Genomic DNA, 14292 nt, shown 5'->3' with positions numbered 1-14292 from the left:
GCGGAGTAAAAGTAGCGTTTCTTCTCTATAAATATACTCAAGTAAAAGTAAAAGTATGTTGCATTAAAACTACTCTTAGAAGTACAATTTATCCCAAAAGTTACTCAAGTAGATGTAACGGAGTAAATGTAGCGCGTTACTACCCACCTCTGGACCCCGGTGTCCTTAATGGTAGTTACGGCCATGCTCCTGCACACCCACCACTTTATGCACGGTGATGCCCGCCACTTACCTCACTGACCTCCTCACACCACACAGCTCAGCCAGGGCCAGGTCAGGCCAACAGCACCGTCTGCACACACCCAGGACACGACTCAAGACCATGGGGGACAGAGCTTTTGAAGCTGCCCTTCCCCATCTGTGCAACGCCCTTACTGACCACCTCAAGGCCCCACAAATGGAGAAAGCTTTTAAAAAGAACTCCAAACCTGCCCTTTTTGAAAAAGATACAGCCAGTTTTAAATATTTATTTACTTTCTGGTTTTAATGCCTTTGTTGTTTTTTTAAAATTCTGTAGCACTTTGAGGTTTAAATAAAATATATTATTATTATTAAAGCAATACATACATTTAAAAAAATACGGTTAAATAAAATAATTTAGAGTACGATGCCATCTTGATTCACACTTAATTTCACTAGGTGGCGGTAATGCACGCATGAGGGCTCCTTGCCAACTGCCATTAAATAAAAGAAGAAGAAGGATAAAGAAGAAGAAGAAGAAGAATGTAGGGGAGTCCACGTGAAGTGATAACAGGACATCCGAGTAGAAGACAACAACGTAAACATGGACGGTAAGTACTAAGTAGCATTTTGTTGCAGGCTTCTTTCAGGAAGGTAAAAGACACGATAAACACTTATTGAGCTGAACTGCTACGAATCGATGCTGCGCATGCGTACATCGACCGCCAAGTACCCTTTCGAAGACAAAATACAGGAACTTGACTGTTTGGCCATGCGATACGCAGCGAATGTTATTTATATATTAATTATTTATGCACAGCGAATTGCATTTTTTAATAGGTAGTAAATGTGATTCGGAGTAGTGATTGGTATGCGACGCCTCACATATCCCTTAATGTTAAGCCAGGGGTTCTCAACCTTTTTGACGCCGGGAAACTTTGTTATAAGGTGTGGTGCATGACAAGGAACACAGCTGTGTCTCAGTACCGTGTATTCACGCTGCATGTAGGAAATACAACTGAGCTAAACACACGTGACGCAGGCATCTATTATAGGTGAGGGCTCTGTGGCTGCCACAGGGTGGCGCAGTATGTCAATACAATCACCCTGTAACACACTTTTCCACTACAGAGGGGCCCGGGTGCCGCTCAAACAGTAACACTGAATTATTAATCTTACTCTTGGTTAGGGCTGGGCGATATATCAAATATACTCGATATATCGAATATACTCGATATATCGCGGGTTTGTCTCCGTGCGATATAGAAAATGTCTATCGTGAGTATTCAAGTATACGTTCTCACGCAGTTGCTTTTAGCTGCGGGCATTACACTTCAGGCGTTTCTCACTCTTTCTTGTCTCTCCTTCTCACAGAGACATAAAACAAGCGCACCCTGTTACATACGTCACATACTGTCGCACGTGCAACGTCATACGCCCTCGCCGAGCAGAGAGGTAGCGGCATAGCTAACGTTAGCTGTGATGCTAGCGGAGCGGTGCGAGTGGTAATAAGAGAGAAAGAAGGTGCGAATCTGGTAACAAATTAAGGAAGAATAATTAATTCCCAAGAAAAACAGCACAGGGTCCATCGTCTGGCGGTGGTTTGGCTTCAAGCGGAAAGATGTTGAACAGACAACCGTAATATGTCAAGTATGTGGCAAAAGCGTTGCTACAAAAAGTAGCAGCACTACAAATTTGTCACCCGCTAGAGAATTAAGAGTGCTTGAAACTCTGCATGTCAACATCTCGGCCAGGTGCTACACCAACAAAATGCACTGACCCAATTCAGCCTGGCGTCTTCCGTTTCCACATCAACACCGTATGAAAAAAATAGTCAACAACAGAAGGATATAACGAGTAACCTACCACGCAGCGAAGGACATACACTATTTGATTTCCTATTATGCAGCTCATTTTTATTTGACAGTTATTGAATTATATTGTGACATCATGCTCAAAAGTGCACTTTATTGTTTTAAACTATTGTAGTGGCGTTCTGTACAAAAAGTGCACTTTAATTTAGTTTTGTTTTGATATGTCATCTAGGGTTGTCCCGATCCGATATTTGGATCGGATCGGTTGCATATTTGCCAAAAAATGCGTATCGGCAAGGCATGGGAAAATGCCGATCCAGATCCACTTAAAAAAAATCAGTGTCCGTGTTTTCCAACGCACTGATTTAAATAATACATTCCACTTTTCTGCTGCTCCCTAATTTCCGTTCCGCATTTTCCAGCACACCTTCAACACATCCACAGGTCTGTGTCCTAACGGTTAAAAGTTACCTGTAAAAATGTCAGCTGTCTCTGTGCGATATAGAAAATGACTATATCGTGATATTGGAGTATAAGTTCTCACGCAGTTGCTTTTAGCTGCTGGCATTACACGACAGGCTCTCCTCGCTGTTTTCTGTGTCTCCTTCTCACAGACAGCAAGCGCACCTTCTTACACATACGTCATACTACACATACCTATACGCCCTCCTTGAGCAGAGAGGTAGCAGCATGGCTAACGTTAGCTGTGATGCTAGCGCAGCCGTGCGAGTGGTAATACAAATGAAGGAAGAATTAATTAATTCCCCCAAAAAACAGCAGGGAGTCCATCGTCTGGCGGTGGTTTGGCTTCAAGTGGGAATATGTCGAACAGACTAGGGATGTCCCGATCCGATATTTGGATCGGATCGGCCGCCGATATTTGCCAAAAAATGCGTATCGGCAAGGCATGGGAAAATGCCGATCCAGATCCAGTTTTTAAAAAATTCCAATGCACCGATTTAAATAATACATTCCACTTTTCTGCTGCTCCCTAATTTCCGTTCCGCATTTTCCAGCACACCTCCAACTCATCCACAGGTCTGTGTCCTAACGGCCATTTGAATTAAAAGTTACCGGTAAAAATGTCAGCTGTCTCTGTGCGATATAGAAAATGAGTATACATTCTCACGCAGTTGCTTTTAGCTGCTGGCATTACACGACAGGCTCTTCCCACTCCTTCTTGTGTCTGCTTCTCACAGACAGCAAGCGCACCTTCTTACACACGTCACATACTGTCACGATATACGTCACATACGTATACACCCTCTACCAGAGCAGAGAGGTAGCAGCATGGCTAACGTTAGCTGTGATGCTAGCGTAGCCGTGTGAGCGATAATAATGAAGGAAGAATTAATTCTCAAGAAAAACAGCAGGGTTGGCGGTGGTTTGGCTTCAAGTGGGAATATGTCGAACAGACAACCGTAATTTGTCAAGTGTGGGGAAAAAACGTTGCTATAAAAAGTAGCATTACTGCTAATATGTAGCATCATTTGAAAAGTCCCCTGCTAGAGAATGAAGAGTGTTTGAAACTCCGCATGTCAACATCTCCATTCGGTGCCACACGCCCACACCATCAAAATGCCGAGGCAAACATTTCCAGATCAACACCGTATGAAAAAAATAGTGATTTTTTTTAGTTGTGATTTCCTTCTCTGCATGAAAGTTTAAAAGTAGCATATATTAATGCAGTATGAAGAAGACTGTTTTAATGTAGACACACAGAATAATCATACTGCTGTGATTATATGCATCAAGTGTTCATTCAAGGCTAAGGCAAAATATCCAGATATATATCGTGTATCGCGATATGGCCTTAAAATATCGCAATATTAAAAAAAGGCCATATCGCCCAGCCCTAGTTCAATGATGCCATTTCTGTTTGTCATGTATAATGTTGTCTATTTTGTGTTTATCCTTGAATAAACAGGTCAGTTTCTTGTTACCAACCATTGTGTATTATTCAAACTCACCTAATTCAGCTGGCTAGTTGTTATCAAGAGTACTAAAACCCTTTTCAACATGAATCTGACAACTAAGTAAGCTAAATAACTTTAAACTTTAATACATGCTCGGATAGGCCCAGTACCGGCCAGTATCGGTATCGGATCGGAAGTGCAAAAACAACATCGGTATCGGATCGGAAGTGCAAAAACCTGGATCGGGACATCCCTAATGTCATCATAGTTACATCATGCACAAAAGTGCACTAATAGCTTGCACTTTCTGTTTTGGAAATTACATGAATGTTTGTGCCACTGCTTAAAGGCCTACTGAAACCCACTACTACCGACCACGCAGTCTGATAGTTTATATATCAATGATGAAATCTTAACATTGCAACACATGCCAATACGGCCAGGTTAACTTATAAAGTGCAATTTTAAATTTCCCGCTAAACTTCCGGTTGAAAACGACTATATACTGTATATATGATGACGTATGCGCGTGACGTCAATCGTTGAAACGGAAGTATTGGTACCCCATTGAATCCAATACAAAAAAGCTCTATTTTCATCTCAAAATTCCACAGTGTTCTGGACATCTGTGTTGGTGAATCTTTTGCAATTTGTTTAATGAACAATGAAGACTGCAAAGAATAAAGTTGTAGGTGGGATCGGTGTATTAGCGGCTGGCTGTAGCAACACAACCAGGAGGACTTTGACTTGGATAGCAGACGCGCTAGCCGCCGCTAGCCGCCGCTAGCCGCCGCTAGCCGCCGCTAGCCGCCGCTAGCCGCCGACCGCATGGATGATCGGGTGAAGTCCTTCGTCCTTCCGTCGATCGCTGGAACGCAGATGAGCACGGGTGTTGATGAGCAGATGAGGGCTGGCTGGCGTAGGTGGAGCGCTAATGTTTTTATTATAGCTCTGTGAGGTACCGTTGCTAAGTTAGGTTCAATGGCGTCGTTAGCAACAGCATTGTTAAGCTTCGCCAAGCTGGGAATTGTTAACCCTGTAGTTACATGTCCATGGTTTAATAGTATTGTTGATCTTCTGTCTATCCTTTCAGTCAGGGATTTATTTATTTTGTTTCTATCTGCATATGAGCCCAATGCTATCACGTTAGCTCAGTAGCTAAAGAGCTTCGCCGATGTATTGTCGTGGAGATAAAAATCACTGTGAATGTCCATTTCGAGTTCTCGACTCTCATTTTCAAGAGGATATAGTATCCGAGGTGGTTTAAAATACAAATCCGTGATCCACAATAGAAAAAGGAGAAAGTGTGGAATCCAATGAACCCTTGTACCTAAGTTACGGTCAGAGCGAAAAAAGATACGTCCTACACTGCACTCTAGTCCTTCACTCTCACTTTCCTCATCCACGAATCTTTCATCCTCGCTCAAATGAATGGGGTAATCGTCGCTATCTCGGTCCGAATCTCTCTCGCTGCATTATAAACAATGGGAAAATGGGAGGAGTCCTTCCTCCAGTGACGTCACGCTACATCCGGTATAGGCAAGGCTTTTTTTTTATCAGCGACCAAAAGTTGCAACCTCTATCGTCGATGTTCTCTACTAAATCCTTTCAGCAAAAATATGGCAATATCGCGAAATGATCAATTTTGACACATAGAATGGATCTGCTATCCCCGTTTAAATTAAAAAAAATTCATTTCAGTAGGCCTTTAATAACTGTTTAATAAATACAGTTTTGGTAAATTGACTTAGTTGTGATTTCCCTCTCTGCATGAAAGTTTAAAATGAGCATATATTAATGCAGTATGAACAAGAATGTTTTAATGTAGACACATAGAATCATCATACTGCTGTGATTATATGCATCAAGTGTTAATTCAAGACTAAGGCAAAATATCGAGATATATATATCGTGTATCGTGACATGGCCTAAAAATTTCGAGATATTACAAACCCCGTTTCCATATGAGTTGGGAAATTGTGTTAGATGTAAATATAAACGGAATACAATGATTTGCAAATAATTTTCTACCCATATTCAGTTGAATATGCTACAAAGACAACATATTTGATGTTCAAACTGATAAACATTTTTTTTTTTTTGCAAATAATCATTAACTTTAGAATTTGATGCCAGCAACATGTGACAAAGAAGTTGGGAAAGGTGGCAATAAATACTAATAAAGTTGAGGAATGCTCATCAAACACTTATTTGGAACATCCCACAGGTGTGCAGGCTAATTGGGAACAGGTGGTGCCATGATTGGGTATAAAAACAGCTTCCCAAAAAATGCTCAGTCTTTCACAAGAAAGGATGGGGCGAGGTACACCCCTTTGTCCACAACTATGTGAGCAAATAGTCAAATAGTTTAAGAACAACGTGTGCAATTGCAAGAAATTTAGGGATTCAACATCTACGGTCCATAATATCATCAAAAGGTTCAGAGAATCTGGAGAAATCATTCCACGTAAGCGGCATGGCCGTAAACCAACATTGAATGACCGTGACCTTCAATCCCTCAGACGGCACTGTATCAAAAACCGACATCAGTCTCTAAAGGATATCACCACATAGGCTCAGGAACACTTCAGAAAACCACTGTCACTAAATACAGTTGGTCGCTACATCTGTAAGTGCAAGTTAAAGCTCTACTATGCAAAGCGAAAGCCATTTATCAACAACATCCAGAAACGCCGCCAGCTTCTCTGGGCCCGAGATCATCTAAGATGGACTCGTGCAAAGTGGAAAAGTGTTCTGTGGTCTGATGAGTCCACATTTCAAATTGTTTTTGGAAATATTCGACATCGTGTCATCCGGACCAAAGGGGAAGCGAACCATCCAGACTGTTATCGACGCAAAGTTCAAAAGCCAGCATCTGTGATGGTATGGGGGTGCATTAGTGCCCAAGGCATGGGTAACCTACACATTTGTGAAGGCACCATTAATGCTGAAAGGTACATACAGGTTTTGGAACAACATATGCTGCCATCTAAGCGCCCTCTTTTTCATGGACGCCCCTGCTTATTTCAGCAAGACAATGCCAAGCTACATTCAGCACGTGTTACAACAGCGTGGCTTCGCAAAAAACGAGTGCGGGTACTTTCCTGGTCCGCCTGCAGTCCAGACCTGTCTCCCATTGAAAATGTGTGGCGCATTATGAAGGGTAAAATACGACAGCGGAGACCCCGGACTGTTGAACGACTGAAGCTCTACATAAAACAAGAATGGGAAAGAAGAAGCAGCTAACAATTATTTTTCTATCGATTAATCTATAGATTATTTTTTCAGATTAATCGGTTAATCTATAGATTATTTTTTCGATTAATCAATAGTTTATTTTTCCTTTTACCGATTATTTTTTTATTTAAAATGAAGATGAAAAAATAAATGTAGGCCAGTTTTTTCAAAAGGCATTTTATTTACAAAAAAAAAGAAGTATGGCCACTCAGTCAACATTGACAACAACATGACAAAATATTCTGTAACAATGTAAACATTTAAATTTTTAACATTTAACAAAATTAAAAGTAGCTTATTTGCTTTTTAATGTGCAAATATAAAAGTAAACATCCAGTGCAAATCTTAATATTCTGCAATAGTATAAGCATTTCAAAAGTAAAAGTATTGCTTATTTTGCTTTAAAATGTGCAAAAATAAAGATAAACATCCAATACAAAAAAGTGCAAAACGAAATATTCTGTAACAACAGTGTAAACATTTCAACAAAAGTGAAAGCATTGCTTATTTGCTAAAATGTGCAAAAATAAAGATAAACATCCAATACAAAAAAGTGCCGATCTAAATATTCTGGAGCACTGTAAACATTAAGTATTGCTTTTAAAATGTGCAAAATAAACATCCAGTCCAACACAGTACACAATAACCAATTCTACTCATTCCAGTGAGTGACTAACAGTTGTAATGAAGAAAGGTTAGCTTGTCTACAGGCTCTGGTTCTTTTCTTGTTTACAATATTCCCAGCAGCTGAAAATAGGCGCTCAGAAGGGGTCGATGTGGCTGGAACTGAGAGGTAATTAGCCTTCACTTCAAGCCAGGACTGCGAGTGAGCTGAGCTGCAGTTTAAGTTTCTAGAAGGTCAACGGGCTCATAGTGATGTTACTAGTAGTTGACTGGGAGGTGTTTATTATCATTTGGGGAGAGTCCGCTGCCTGATGCTCACCTGCTAAACACCTATCTGCTCGACGCTGAAGCGCTGACTACATGCGCTCTGAATACGCACTGCTGATTGGCTGGTAACGTTTTGAATACGCACTGCTGAGTGGCTGATAACGCTTTCTGTGTACCAATCAGATAGTTGTGTGGGTGGGACAATGCTGCGTGCTGAGACAGAAGCAGAAGGAGCAAAGCAGCTTGTTAAGACTTTAGCTTTAGCTTAGAAACTCGTTCGGTACACCCCCGTACCGAACCGAAAGCCCCGTACCGAAACGGTTCAATACAAAACACGTACCGTTACGCCCCTAGCAGATACAAATGACACATTCATGTTTTTGTGTAATGATAACAACGTATGCTCACGCGGACGATTGACTAGTTGATGGTTGATGGTTTTCTTTTCAAATGTTCGTTCATAGCCGTTGTGCTGCTATGATAGGCCATTTCCGCTCGACACAGTGTGCATACAACAACATTATTAGGCCGTGTATTGAAATACTCCCACACTTTTGACGACTTTTGGCGTGATTTTTTCCCCCTCGCTCGCACCATCTGCTTTGCGGTCCGCCATGACGGTAGTGTGACGTAAATATGCGACGCGCCGACGTACAAAAACGACGTCGACGTATTTACGTAACCGATGACGTTGACTACGTTGACGCGTCGTTTCAGCCTTACATCAAATATCTTGTCTTTGTAGTGCATTCAATTGAATATGGGTTGAAAAGGATTTGCAAATCATTGTATTCCGTTGATATTTACTTCTAACACAATTTCCCAACTCATATGGAAACAGGGTTTGTAATAAAAGGCCATATCGCCCAGCTCTACTCTTGGTTTTAATCGTACTTGGTAATTATAACTAACTTTAGGTGTGTCACTAGGTTTTAAGAACAAGGAGGTGCAAATGCAAAAATTGTTTGCATTTGCAAGATCTTTTCGCTGGCAAGAGGTGGTGGAGCGATTTTTATTATTGTATGATAATTTCTGACGATAATCATACGTGAATGAACTCGACTCTCTTTTTTTTTTAAGAGCAAAAACTAGAGACAGAAATCAATCACTGTCATGCTAACAACTTGCCAGGATTTGATCAAAATGGGGAGTACCTGGTTCATCAAATACATAGGCCTGTTAGCTCTTAGCTGGAGCTAATTGTTACTTGCAGCAGTTGTAAAAACGTACTTTCCTGAAAAACTTACATAAGTCCATCTTGGAGGCTAGTTCTCTTATTTGCTGCTCCTCTATGTCTGGCTTTGGCTGTGTAAAGCATGCACAGTGTAGAAGGGTAATGTAACTAGGATTTTACGAGCTTTGAATGGCTGAAATCATGGGTGTCCCAGCACCATATAAATAATATTACCGTGAGCAACACAATACACTTACAGAATAAAAAAAGCTTTCATTGAGGTAGAACTATAATGTGTTATGTTATTTAAGATCTTTGACAATCAGCGTTATTTTGTAACAGTCCACTTTTGTATTTATTGCTGAAGTTTAGTGTATTAAATAATTTTAACATCATTAAAACATAAATAGAAAAAAACATTTGTACAATTTCAACTACAACAGGGATTTAAATCCAAGACCTTCTCCTTTGCAACACAAGTACAAATGACACGCGCCATGAGAGCTACTGCAAGTCCAAGGGGGGAATCTGTTTTCATATTCTTAGCCGTGACAAAGCATGACGATGTGGCCAGAAATCCTGTACATTTGGGGTAAAAGTTTATATGAAGTAGGGCTGGGCGATATGGCAAAAAAATTATCACAATATTTTTTTTTTATATCATCCGATCTCCATTAATAACTTGTTTTTTTTTAAATTAAAGCGGATTGTCCCGTGCAGAATTATACAGAGTACCGTATCCATACTGTTTACTACTGCAGTATCTTGTAACAGACATTTCCAGCATGTTTGATGGATGTAATATGTGCTAACAGCTGACAACTGTCATTTTGTTGTGTTTACTAGAGGTGCAACAGTACAGGTAACCCACGCTACAGTCCGTACCTGGTTTTAGAGCCACGGTTTTGCTTCTTTTTCAGTATGTTTTGTGGGGGTAAAGAGAACAACTTTTTTTCCTCTTGAAGTTGTTTTGTTTTTTTGCTAGTCATCACAAACATTCTGCAGTAAACAAAGTATAATAGGTGTAGTGAATACTATGACTTTTATTTTTAGTCAGCATTAACTAATCAACACTTTCAAATGGTAAATTAATATTTGTATTCTTTAATTATTTGTATACATCAGTGCTTCTCACCAGTGCTTTGGCAAACTGCACACAGTGACCCAGATTGTGGAGTTTTTAAAACCCAAATTATGTATTTTGTATAGAATGACAATACATTAAAGTGCTGTTTGAATTTGAGGTAGTGTAAAACAATATGTACCAACACATAAACAAGTTTAATGGATATGTCAGGGACACACAGTTTTTTTTAATCCACAAAAAAACAAAAAGAACACAAAGTGTTTTTTTAATACCGGTACACCCGTACTATTGTGCTTGTTACGCCAACTACAATTTTTTTTCAGTACATGTTACATCAGAGGAGTGGAATCTTTGCAGACACGTAAACAAAAATTCTGATGAAAAATATTTAAATATACAAATGCCTTTTCTGATTAAATTAGTGGGTTTGTTGATTCTCCCATTCTGGACCAATACGGTCACATGGACGTTCTCTGAGTGCCTGCAAGTCCGCATTCAGAGCAGGATTACTGGTTAGCTGCAACAGATAGTGAAACAAACGTCCCTGCTCCTTTTTAAGGAGCCATATGTAGTAATGTGACCAGAAATGGTATTGCAATCACTGTCAAAATTCTGTAGTCCCCTTCCACTCTCCATGGTTGCCAGATACGCAGCCGAATCCAAATCCTACTCCAAGGAACTTCAAATGGCAATCGGATAATAATGCCACATTTTACTAATGTCGATTAGCCAAAACTCTCGGCAGGGTCCTTGAGGGTGCATGGGAGTTTGCCCAACCAGTCTACATGCGCTTTGTGGACTTGGACAAGGCATTCCCTCGGGAGGTCCTGTGGGGAGTGCTCAGAGAGTATGGGGTATCGGACTGTCTGATTGTGGCTGTCCGCTCCCTGTACGATCAGTGTCAGAGCTTGGTCCGCATTGCCGGCAGTAAATCGGACACGTTTCCAGTGAGGGTTGGACTCCGCCAAGGCTGCCCTTTGTCACCAATTCTGTTCATAACTTTTATGGACAGAATTTCTAGGCGCAGTCAAGGCGTTGAGAGGATCAACACTTTCAAATGGTAAATTTTGGTGGCTGCAGGATCTTCAGCTCTCGCTGGATCGGTTCGCAGCCGAGTGTGAAGCGACTGGGATGGGAATCAGCAGCTCCAAGTCCGAGTCCATGGTTCTCGCCCGGAAAAGGGTGGAGTGCCATCTCCGGGTTGGGGAGGAGACCCTGCCCCAACTGGAGGAGTTCAAGTACCTAGGAGTCTTGTTCACGAGTGAGGGAAAAGTGGATCGTGAGATCGACAGGCGGATCGGTGCGGCGTCTTCGGTAATGCGGACGCTGCATCGATCCGTTGTGGTGAAGAAGGAGCTGAGCCGGAAGGCAAAGCTTTTAATTTACCGGTCGATCTACGTTCCCATCCTCACCTATGGTCATGAGCTTTGGGTTATGACCGAAAGGACAAGATCACGGGTACAGGCGGCCGAAATGAGTTTCCTCCGCCGGGTGGCAAGGCTCTCCCTTAGAGATAGGGTGAGAAGCTCTACCATCCGGGGGGAGCTCAAAGTAAAGCCACTGCTCCTCCACGTCGAGAGGAGCCAGATGAGGTGGTTCGGGCATCTGGTCAGGATGCCACCTAGGGCTGGGCGATATGACTAAAAAATGTGTCACGATATAAGTGTTTCATATCAGTCGATATCGATAATTATTGATAAAAAAACAAAACTATTCTAAATGAAGACCAGGAGAAAAAAGGCTGAATTTAAATACTTTTATTTTAAATATAACCTTTAACTTTTAGAACGAGGTCAGCATTATGAAAAACAGTCAGATAAATGAAAATACTGGTCGATGTGCAAATATTGACATTAAATAAATGCTTAATCCAACAAAATGTACAAAGTATTGTAATTAAGAAATTAGTAGTGTACAACTCAGGCTTTAAAGCCATATTGGTAAAAATATATGCAAATAAATAACAGTCACATTAAGTAAGCAGAAACAAACATGTCTTACAGAATATTGTAAACATCGGAATAAACTTGCGTCTGAACATCTGTGACAAAACAAAACTGTTACTCTCTTCAGTCATTTATGGAAAAATCAAACCAACTTCAGTATCTCCTTTTCCACGGATTCCCTGCACATTGTGTAAAGCTTAGGAATAGCTGTCTTGGAAAAGTGCTTTCGGCCAGGTAGAACATAACGGGGGTCGAGCACGTGTATGAGATTCTTGTACCCAGACTTCTCAACTATGCTGAGCGCTAGCATGTCCTTCGCTAATTGATACACCACTGCATCCGTTATTTCTTATAACGTTTAGAATTTTTGTTGTATGGCATTGCTGCCGAGTAATACTGTCTGCGGCAACAACAGACCACCTTCGAGACGATGGTGGTCTGTTGTTGCCGCTTCGGTGCTGTTCCACTTGCACTGGCTGATGAAGATGGTTGTGGCTGTTTGATACTGCTGTACTCCAGCGGGTGAGAGCGGCTCAGGTGCTAAAATAAGTTTGTCGTGTTCCCAGACTTGGTCGGGACGACGACCTTGCAAAGTTTGCAGACAGTATTACTCTGATTCGTATCGGATTTAAAAAAATACAAAATACTGCCAAACTGGTGACGTGACGTTTCCTTTTTTATTTACAATTTCCTCTCGTGCTGCCGCACTCATATTCCCGTTTCGTTTCACTCCTCGTCGTCAGCTAGCCGTTGTTGCTTTTTTTTTTTCCTTTCCTGTTAGCGTTTCCCAGAATGCCTTGCGGTTCAGGCTCGGCCGTGATAGGTCGAGAGGACAAAGCCCTTCCTCTGCCTGCACCCCCCAGAATGCTGTGCGGTTCCGGCTCTGCCTTTTTTCCTATTTTTTTCTAACAGAACTCAGTGAAATTATCGAACGTTCTATCGACCCCATTTTCTATTGATATTGATCACATGTCTATCGCGATATATATTGTTATTGTTTTATCGCCCAGCCCTAATGCCACTCGAACGCCTCCCTCGGGAGGTGTTTAGGGCACGTCCAAACGGTAGGAGGCCACGGGGAAGACCCAGGACACGTTGGGAAGACTATGTCTCCCGGCTGGCCTGGGAACGCCTCGGGATCCCCAGGGAGGAGCTGGACGAAGTGGCTGGGGAGAGGAGGGTCTGGGCTTCCCTGCTTAGGCTGCTTCCTCTGCGACTCGACCTCGGATAAGCGTAAGAAGATGGATGGATGGATGGATGGATTAGCCAAATGTATTTGTAAAGTTACGCAGCAATATTTTCGACAGCAGTCGGGACAGATTGTTGGCATTACCCTGCTAAAATCTCTTGTTTGACCGCATGGACTACCATGGAAATAATTATATATAATAATATATTATATATCGCATAGGACTACTTTGATAGCAAGCCAAGGCCAACAGTAAAATTACCGCCACATTTCGTTCAGCATAACTCCATGTTGCATCCAACCTGACACACTGCATTCTCTTCCATATACGCACATCACCATCTTTCAGTGCAATTCTGTGAGCCAACCCACGTTACGCATAAATCATATAGCCTACTACGATGTCAATACACAAAGTAGAAAATCATTACATGTAATGCATTATATTGTGCCAAGCAAATACCACCCCATATGTGCCCGATGCACATACAGTACCAGAAACCGCAAAAGCTGTGCTAATGTTGGAACCCATTTCCTCAGCGTATCAGCATATTGAGAACGAAATAGGCACTGACACTACCCATATCCACATAGGTTTTATATGTCGAAAGTATATTTTGCCCTGTCAGTTGGATGACACATTGACATATATTTCCCCCGTTAGCCTATATTCAACGTGTCATTGACCGGGCTAGCATGCTAAACATTCGTTGCACGAACATACTAGCTTTGTTAGACAAGATCATAGACTGTATTGGACAATATAGTTTACATACAAAATGTCCATTTTCATTTATTACGAGTAATAAGAAAACGTAAATGCCTGACTTACCTATGAAGGAGGAAATTATCAAGTTT

The 14292-nt window shown here is 41.4% G+C and overlaps 1 protein-coding gene and 1 long non-coding RNA gene across 6 annotated transcripts in view; one reads left to right on the top strand and one right to left on the bottom strand.

The window, feature by feature from the left end:
• LOC133640489 (uncharacterized) overlaps positions 1–348 on the bottom strand; it is a 13920-nt gene extending 13572 nt beyond the window's left edge. The window contains exon 1 of the long non-coding RNA XR_009824174.1: positions 233–348. This is a non-coding gene — a long non-coding RNA (uncharacterized LOC133640489). The remainder of the gene's footprint in view (positions 1–232) is intronic.
• Positions 349–658: 310 nt separating this feature from the next.
• Positions 659–14292, top strand: part of LOC133640446 (ribonuclease P protein subunit p29-like) — a 44763-nt gene continuing 31129 nt past the window's right edge. For 4 of the 5 annotated variants that reach the window (XR_009824160.1, XM_062033897.1, XM_062033871.1 and 1 more), the window contains exon 1: positions 659–791. Coding sequence is in view for 4 of the 5 variants with exons in the window: in XM_062033897.1 (XP_061889881.1) it covers positions 785–791 (7 nt within the window). In the remaining variant the exon portion in view is untranslated. The remainder of the gene's footprint in view (positions 792–14292) is intronic. The other variant, XM_062033880.1, reaches the window with a different exon arrangement.

Source organism: Entelurus aequoreus, linkage group LG02 (assembly GCF_033978785.1).
Source record: "Entelurus aequoreus isolate RoL-2023_Sb linkage group LG02, RoL_Eaeq_v1.1, whole genome shotgun sequence".
In the NCBI taxonomy this organism is placed as follows: domain Eukaryota; kingdom Metazoa; phylum Chordata; class Actinopteri; order Syngnathiformes; family Syngnathidae; genus Entelurus; species Entelurus aequoreus.
Note: the sequence above shows the minus strand (reverse complement) of the source record. Positions and strands in the feature narration are given on the sequence as shown.